This window comes from Piliocolobus tephrosceles, chromosome 14 (assembly GCF_002776525.5).
Source record: "Piliocolobus tephrosceles isolate RC106 chromosome 14, ASM277652v3, whole genome shotgun sequence".
Taxonomy (NCBI): Eukaryota; Metazoa; Chordata; class Mammalia; order Primates; family Cercopithecidae; genus Piliocolobus; species Piliocolobus tephrosceles.
In genome coordinates, this window is record NC_045447.1 from 102,156,515 (window position 1) to 102,165,955 (window position 9,441).

Consider the following 9,441-nt stretch of genomic DNA (forward strand, 5'->3'; position numbering starts at 1 on the left):
CCTCACCGTTTGTAAGGGAGGAGCGCCTCTGCCCAGCCCCTGCACCCTCTGGGAAGTGAGGAGCGCTTCTGCCCGGCCACCGCCCTGTCTGGGAAGTGAGGAGCATCTCTGCTGGGCTGCTGTGCAACCCTCCAGGTGTGAAGTGACAGCCTTGTGTGTGATCTTTCTGCCCTTCCCAAGTTTGTATTTTTGACATTAAAGTCTACTTTTTAATTAAAAAAAAAAAAAGAGATCGAGACCATTCTGGCCAACATGTGAAACTCCATCTCTACCAAAAACACAAAAATTAGCCAGGCATGGTGGCTCGCGCCTGTAGTCCCAGCTACTTGGGAGGTTGAGGCAGGAGAACGGCTTGAACCGGGAGGTGGAGGTTGCAGTGAGCCGAGATTGCACCACTGCACTCCAGCCTGGCGACAGAGCGAGACTCAAGTACACAAGACAAAAGACCCAAGTATACAAGCAATATATACCATGTAAATGGGTAGTGAGATTAAGTATCAGCAAGATACCAAGCCTCCTAAATTAATCCATAAATTCAACACACTTCTAATAAAAAACCCAAATGCACTGTTTTGGTTAAATATGATCACCCAAACCTAAACTCACAGTGAAGAAGAGTCAAGAATAGCCTAGACAATTCTGAAGAACACGGAGGTAGAAAGACACTCTAATCAATGTTTATTATAAAGCTGTGGTATATATGAATGTGTCTCTGGTACACAGAGAAACAAATACACCCAATGAATAAAAATAAAAGGCAGAAACAGACTCTTTAGAAGGGAATCTGGCTTACCAAAGAAGGGAAATTTCCAAGCAGTAGGTAAATACTAGATTATTCAACTAATAATGCTGGGACAACTGGCCATCACATGGAAAACAATCAAATTATACCTTTAGGGTAGGAAAGAATTCCCTAAGACCTCAAAAGACCAAACTATAAAAGATTGGTAAGTTTGGGCCGGGCGCGGTGGCTCACATCTGTAATCCCAGCACTTTGGGAGGCCGAGGCGGGTAGATCACAAGGTCAGGAGATCGAGACCATCCTGGCTAACACAGTGAAACTCTGTCTCTAATAAAATACAAAAAATTAGCCGGGGGTGCCAGCGTTTGCCTGTAGTCCCAGCTACTGGGGAGGCTGAGGCAGGAGAATGGCGTGAACCCAGGAGGCGGAGCTTAAAAGATTGGTAGGTTTGATTTCAGAATATATAAAACTTTTATAAGACTAAAGAGATCTACAGAAGTGAAGAATAAAAGCTCTGTGATCAGATCAGAATCAGAACAATAATGCTCAGGAAAATATCTTGTATCACATTTTAAAATAAACTAAATATTTTTATGGCAACAGGCATATATGGTAAAATTATAAATATAAGCAAAGACAATCACCAACTTCAAGACAGTGGTTATCTGTATGAGAGGCAAGAGTAAGTGACGAAGGCGAAGGAATTTCTTAAGATACATTTGTAATATTGTATTTATCTGTAAAAGTAAGTTTGAATTAAAAATAGCAAAATGTTAACACCTATTAATTCTGGGTGGCAGGTATATAGGTGTCTGATATCAACTTTCTGTATTCTTAATATATTTCTTAATTAATGAAAATACATACAATATAGCAAAGATAGCCAAGAGAACGAAAAGTAAAAAATAGACGAGACATTGGAAGCAAGGAGGGAAGAGGCATAAGTGAGCACAAGCTCCATAATTCATATTGTGGGGGTCAACAGGTGTTGTCTGTAGTTGGTGAATCAACAAATGGTAGTTAAGCATACTACAGTATCTAGAATTATGAAGGTAACATGCAACAGATTTAAAATCAGAAAATAACCAGATGGGTAAAAAGCAGGAGTCTGTTGCTTTTCATTTTAAGTGTTCGACCATTTGAAATATTAACACGTGCACATTCTTGGAAAAAAAGGCAAGCATTAATGCTTAAATTGGAGATTTTAAAAAATGTCTATATCATCCCTAGAATAAATTTTTTAAAATCAGGAGCTAAAGCTGTTACTCCTGGGAACTTCTAAACGTTTTGTTTCAGATAAAAAAGGACTACTACATATAAAGCACTATATACTGCAGGTTACTACAAGAAGCCAAATACAAGTAATTCAGGTAGCAAAATCAATTTACCCGGAAACGATGTTGTAGTTGAGAGCGGGATGGTCTTTTGGGACAGGAGGAACAAGAGGTTCTGGCTGCCACTCTTCAATCAGTTCTTCTTTTTCCTACAGGAGAAAAAGAATTAAAATACAGTGCAGTGCTAATATTATCAATTATCAGTGTCTCTGCAACTTCACTATCTCTTATTATTCTAATTCTACTAACTATTCTCAAGTTCGCTGTCACTCTTATTCAAGCTTATGTGTTCACATTATTAGTAAGTCTTTGTTTGCATGATAATACATAATGACCCACCAGACTCATGCCTACCATATAGTTGTACCTAGCCCTTGACCACTAACAGGAGCTCTCTCAGCTCTCCGAATAACATCTGACTTAACCATAGGATTACTTTAATTCTACCACTGTTAACAGTTAAAACTTTAGGCCTACTAACCAACACACTGACTATATATCAATGATGACATGATATTGTCCGAGAAAGTACATTCCAAGGCCACCACACAGCAGTTGTCCAAAAAGGCCTCTGATATGGGATGCTCCTATTATCTCAGAAGTATTATTCTTCGCCAGTTTTTTCTGGGCATTCTATCATTGCAGTTTAGCACCAACCCCCAGAATCAGGAGGACACTGACCCCCAACAGGTATTCTTCCCCTAGAAGTACCTCTCCTAAATACGTCTGTATTACTTGCATCAGGAGTTCCAATTACTTGAGCCCATCACAGCCTAATAGAAGGTAACCAAAAACAAATAATTCAAGCACTATTTACCACAATCCTCTTAGGAGTCTATCTCACCCTTCTAAAAATCTCAGAATATTTCGAGGCCCCCTTTATTATCTCTGATGGAATCTACAGTTCAACATTCTTCATAGTCACAGGCTTTCATGGACTTCATGTTATTATTGGATCAACAATTCTCACCATCTGCCTTCTCCACCAATTAAAATTTCATTTTAGGCCAGGCATGGTGGCTCATCCCTGTAATCCCAGCACTTTGGGAGGCCGAGGTGGGCAGATCACCTGAGGTCGGGAGTTCAAGACCAGCCTGACCAACATGGAGAAACCCCATCTCTAATAAAAATACAAAATTTGCTGGGCGTGGTGGTGGTGCATGCCTATGATCCCAGGTACTCAGGCAGGCTGAGGCAGGAGAATTGCTTGAACTTGGGAGGCGGAGGCTGCAGTGAGGCGAAATTGCGCCATTGCACTCCAGCCTGGGCAGCAAGAGCGAAACTCTGCTTCCAAAAAAAAATTCATTTTACATCCAACCACCATTTGACTTTGAAGTCACCACCTGATACTGACACTCTGTAGATGTCGTATGACTATTCCTATGTGTCTCTATCTACTGATAAGGGTCCTACTACTCTTTTAGTATAAGCAGTACCACTGACTTCCAATCAACTAGTTTCAACAAAGTCTGAAAAAGAGTAATTAACCTAGCACTAGCCCTAATAACTGACACCTTATTAACTCTATTAGTAGTAATTACATTTTGACTCCCATAACTTAATACTTATATAGAAAAATCCAGACCTTATGAATGTGGATTTGATCTATTAACCTCTACCTGCCTCCTCTTCTCCATAAAATTCTTCCTAGTAGCCATGACATTTCTCCTATTCGATTTAGAAATCGCCCTACTACTACCCCTGCCATGAGCCCTTCAAACAAATAACCTTATCCTAATAATCAGTACAGCCCTTCTACTAATTACGATTCTAATCCTAGGCCTAATTTATGAATGAAACCAAAAAAGGATTAGACTGAGTCAAATTGGTAAATAGTTCAAATTAAATGATTTCGACTCATTAGATTATCATAGACCATATTTACCAAATGCCATTTATTTATATTAACATTGTATTAGCATACACCGTAGCACTGCTGGGAGCACTAATCTATCGATCCCACCTAACATCATCCCGATTATGCCTAGAAGGCATCATACTGTCAATATTTATCACAAATACGCTCGTAACTGTAAACATGCATTTCACTCTAGGATTCCTCATACCCACTATCCTCTTGGTATTTGCTGCCTGCAGAGCCGCAGTAGGCCTTGTTTTGCTAGTCTCCATCTCCAACGCATCTGGCCTAGACTATGTACAAAATCTAAATTGACTCCAATGCCAAAAACTATCATTCCAACAATTATAGTCTTACAATATGACTCTCCAAAAACTATAATCTGAATATAGCTACTCATAGCCTATTCGTCGGCCTCATTACCCTACTATTTTTTAACCAACCTAACAATAATTCATCTAACTTCTCATTAACTTTTTCTTCTGACCCATTAACATCACCTCTTCCAATCCAAACAGCCTGACTACTACCTCTTATAATCCCAGCCGGCCAACATCACCTCTCTAATGAATCACCCTTGTGGAAAAACACTCTATATTTCCAAATTAATTTTCCTACAAACTTTTTAAATTACAGCATTTAGAGCCACAGAACTAGTTATATTTTACATTCTTTAAGAAGCTACAGTCATCTCTACCCTAATCATTATTACCCGCTGAGGTAACCAACCAGAATGCCTAATGCAAGCTCATATTTCTTTTACACACTAGGAGGATCCCCTCCCTTACTTATTACACTCATCCATACCTGAAATAGCTCAGGTTCACTAAATATCCTAATAATAATGTTTACTAATAGGGAACTATTGAACTCCTGATCTAACAACCTTATATGACTAGCATGTATTATGACTTCTATAGTAAAAATACCTCTACATGGACTTCACCTATGACTCCCTAAAGCCCACATAGAAGTCCCTACTGCCAGCTCAATAGTACTTGCAGCAGTACTACTAAAACTAGGTGGCTACGGTATCATACGACTTACCCTCATCCTCAGCCCCCTAACAGAATATATATCCTACCCCTTCCTCCTACTATCCTTATGAGGAATAGTTATAACAAGCTCTATTTGTCTAAGACTAACTGACATCACTTATCGCTTATTCCTCTGTAAGCCACATAGCACCTGTTATTATAGCTATCCTTATTCAAACCCCCTGAAGCTTTTCAGGCGCAGTCACTTTACATCAACTTCGGCAGTATCAAAATTGTTGCAATGCAAAAGTCACAGTGAATACACTGCTAGAAATACCATGTCTAGTTGTGGCTAGAATAAAAACATAATCACTTGTGAGTTTTGTGCACTCACCACGCCCGCCTCTTTCCTTATCACTAGTGCTAGAGGCTCTTTTCCATGCAGTTTTGTGGGTGACTTGACAATTTATGAAAATTTAACTTCTATGCTCAGAATTTTTTTTTCTTTACCATACACAACACATCAAAATTCCACTTGAGGTGGGTATGAGTATGATTCTTTTCTACTGACTCTCCTTTAAGAAGACCACAGGGGAAACTTTATCCTACACTTCAGAAATAGTTGCGCTATTCTGCAGCAACTCACACAACCCTCATATGAACATTCAAACTCCAGCAGTTGCCCAGGGTTCCTTCTAACCATCTATTTGCAAGACTGCTGTTTACTCCTAGCAAAGTATCCAAGACCATAATACGGTCTTCATTTGGGTAGTGACTTTATTCTAGATTTCCCCATATTTTGCCTACCCTGATATTTCATTCCCCTTGATTTCCTTACATTACAGAAAATGCTTTAACACACATAGTTGAGCCACCACAAATCCTTTCTGGAAGGACATAGCAACTATAATCACATACCCAATAATTAAAACAGATTTAATTTCTTACCTTGACTGTAAGGTCAGATCGTTCTTGTAATTTGTAAGTCTTAGAGAAAAGAAGTCTGATTATCCAGAGTATCAAAATCCCTTCCAAAATAAGATGGTAAGCAGGAGCCTAAGAGTGAGTCAAAAACAAGTAAGAAATGAAACATACACTTCTAACACCTGCACATAAAATTTACTACACCTGCATATACTGCCTCCTATGACTTTTAGCCTATTCTTAACAATTTATTTTCGAAGCTCCCTTAATTTCTATTCATTCCTTTCCCCATTTCTAATAGCAGGCGATTTCTCCCTCACATGAAAAACCCCTACTATTTTTAGCTTTTCAAACTTCTTTGGGAATAAAAATTAAAAAAATAAAATCTAGGCCGCGTGTGGTGGCTCATACCTGTAATCCCAGCACTATGGGAGGCCAAGGTGGGCAGATTACCTGAGGTAGGAAGTTCGAGACCAGCCTGACCAACATGGAGAAACCCTGTCTCTACTAAAAATACAAAATTAGCTGGGTGTGGTGGCACACGCCTGTAATCCCAGCTACTTGGGAGGCTGAGGCAGGAGATCACTTGAACCCAGGAGGTGGAGGTTGTGGTGAGCTGAGATCACACCATTGCACTCCAGCCTGGGCAACAGGAGCAAAACTCCATCTCAAATAAATAAATAAATAAAATCTAACACAGAATCCCAACATTTAAAACAATATCAACTATTGGATTATTTAATTTCAGTGGTTATTTCTTTTTTGGGTACACTATACAAGATATTCAGATTCTACATTCAACGTGCATAGGAATTGGGAGTAAGAAGTTTATCTTTATGATGAATTTTAAAATTTGCTCATCCCCCTAAACACAATTCATTTATGAGTAAGTCTAAATACCCTTTTAGTTTTCTCAATAGTTGGATTCTAGCAAGCAAACATCTGCCCAAGCCACTAGTTAAGAGCTCACTCCAAAAAGAAATCGCCCTAAGAAAAGTTGAGAAACTATTTGTCTAGTGAATAAAAATCACAAACACCACTTCTTTTCCTTCCCAGGAAATGTTACATAAAAGAGTTCTCCCAAGTCTCACTGCTGGACAGTTTCCGGGAATGAAAAGTTACACGACTGTCACTCTTCAAAAAGGAAGCAAACAACATTTAACAGAAAATAATCCATTGCTTTAAAAAATCATTTATAAAAAAGATCATTCAATTTTAGTGACTCATTTTAGGTCACTATAATTAACCTAATATTGGGCATCACTTAATATATGAGCATAAGACACAGCCATATCTGCTGTCTCTGCTATGTTTCAAGATAACATTCCCAGTATGTCCTGCAATGGAAGACACCATCATTACCCCTACCAGTAGATAGTGATATGAAGTTTGGTGATACTAAATCATTAAAAGTAACGTGAAATTCACTTGAAATGAATGTAAGCTCTATAAGCACAGGGACTTTTGCCTATTTGTTCACCGCACCATCCCTAGCATCTAGATTTGTGTGGTCCAATGTGGAGAGTCACTAAGTTACATGGGGCTATTTAAGTTAAATTAAAAATTCAGTTGCAGCTGGCTGTGGTGGCTCATGTCTGTAATCCTAGCACTTTGAGAGACCAAAGCAGGAGGATTGCTTGAGGCCACGAGTTCGAGGCCAGCCTGGGCAACACAGCAAGTCCCCCGTCTCTATTAAAAAAAAAAAAAAAAAAAAAAAAAAAGATTACTTGGGTGTGGTGGTATCTGGTCCCAGCTACTCGGGAGTCTGAGGCAGGAGAATCGTTTGAACCTGGGAGGCGGAGGTTGTAGTGAGCCGAGATAGCGCCATTGCACTCCAGCTTGAGCAACAACAGCGAAACTCCGTCTCAATAAATAAATATCTACTAAGCTAGTTGTATCTTTATATGATAGAAAACTGATGTGCGCAGAAGAATGACAAACTATTTTTTATTCACAGATCCTAAATCACTTGGTTTCTTTTCGACAAAAACAAACTCCTATTACAATTTTATTCCCCAACGAACTGTTCCATAGTTCCAAAGAACTGACTTCCTTAGGACCTTCCCAGACCAAGGTTTTCCACTCATTTTCACCACTTCGTTTTATCGTCCGTCTAAACTCTGGTTTTTGCAGACCTGCGTCCCCTTACACGTGTTCCTTTCCTGAGCCTCCAGGGGACCCGGAGCATAAGAACTCAAACCGAGACCCTCCGTCCCAGCCCCCGCCCGTTCCTCCCAACACTCAACCGCTGGGAATAGAAGCTCCCGGCAGTCCTTCCAGCAAGAGACGCCGAGTCTCGGCGTGACCGAGCCAGTCCCGCCGAGGTCCTAGGCCACAAATCCACACGCGCCGTCCCACCCTCCCCAGGCCCGGGTGTGTCGCGGACCGCTCACGGCGCGGAGCCCACCTCGTAGAGTGCCTGAACCATCTCCACCAGGACCCACTGCTCCGTGGCCGTCGCCATCGTTAACCGCTTCCTTCCGGAAGGCGGGTTACAAACACGTCCTAAAAGTGCGCGTCGCTGCTCAGTGACGTCTTCGCCTCCGCGGAGGGCGGGGCGGTGGAGCGCTGGGCACCGCCTTCTCGCACTTGCGCCCTGGTTGAGGGGAGGCTGGGCGGGGTCGGGTGGGATGCAGTAAAGTTCTTCCAGGAGTTGTTTACCTTGTGTCCATTACCCACTCTGCTGGATTCGGGATGGAGAAAGTAGTAATGAACGGGCCTTACCCTTGGCCATCAGCTGGGCGCAGAGTGTTAAAATGATTGAAATACGTTTACTTTTTTTTTTTTTGAGACGGAGTTTCGCTCTTGTTGCCCAGGCTGGGGTGCAATGGCGCGATCTTGGCTCATCGCAACCTTCGCCTCCCGGGTGCAAGCGATTCTCCTGCCTCAGCCTCCAGAGTAGCTGAGATTAGAGGCGTGTGCCACCATGCCTGGCTAATTTTGTATTTTTAGTAGAGACGGGGTTTCTCCATGTTGATCAGGCTGGTCTCAAACTCCTGACCTCGGGTGATCCGCCCGCCTGGGCCTCCCAAAGCGCTGAGATTAGAGGCGTGAGCCACCGCGCCTGGCCAATACGTTTACGTTTAGTAACATAAGTAATCCAGGAATGAATTATCATTAAGAAATGTATAATTATACACAAAAATAGCCAACTCAAATAGCACTTCCTATTTGTCAGACACAGGCCAAGGCTTTGCAGGTGTTAAATCTATAGCAGTTTGGTGCAGAACCTTTTAGAGCCTTCCAATGCATATGCAGGCAGTATGCACGCACACATACTTAATTGGATTGGATTTCTTAAATATGATTGAGATCATAGGGACAATACTTTTCTACAACTTACTTTTTTCTTATTTTTTTCCAGCATTTTTTTCCCCTAATATATCTTATATTTAATGGCTGAAGACTTTCATGGAATAATTTATGTATATTTCTCGTTCCATTTTATTTAAACATTTACCTATTGGTGAATACTTATGTTGTTCCCACCTTTCCCCTATTACATAATGCTGCCATAACTGTCGATGTTCCTTCTATGTATATCTTTCTGTGCATGTTGGAGTTTTTCTGACCAGTTTCTTCAAAATGGAATATATCTAAAGACTA

The 9,441-nt window shown here is 40.9% G+C and overlaps 1 protein-coding gene across 8 annotated transcripts in view; it reads right to left on the minus strand.

Annotated features, from left to right (window-relative positions):
- SPTLC1 (serine palmitoyltransferase long chain base subunit 1) overlaps positions 1–8,397 on the minus strand; it is a 116,356-nt gene extending 107,959 nt beyond the window's left edge. For 7 of the 8 annotated variants that reach the window (XR_003307109.1, XR_003307108.1, XR_003307110.1 and 4 more), the window contains exons 1-3: positions 8,243–8,397; positions 5,860–5,967; positions 2,131–2,225 (exon numbers count right to left, since the gene is read on the minus strand). Coding sequence is in view for 4 of the 8 variants with exons in the window: in XM_026448936.1 (XP_026304721.1) it covers positions 2,131–2,225; positions 5,860–5,967; positions 8,243–8,299 (260 nt within the window). In the remaining 4 variants the exon portion in view is untranslated. The remainder of the gene's footprint in view (positions 1–2,130; positions 2,226–5,859; positions 5,968–8,242) is intronic. The other variant, XM_026448939.1, reaches the window with a different exon arrangement.
- Positions 8,398–9,441: the final 1,044 nt, after the last annotated feature.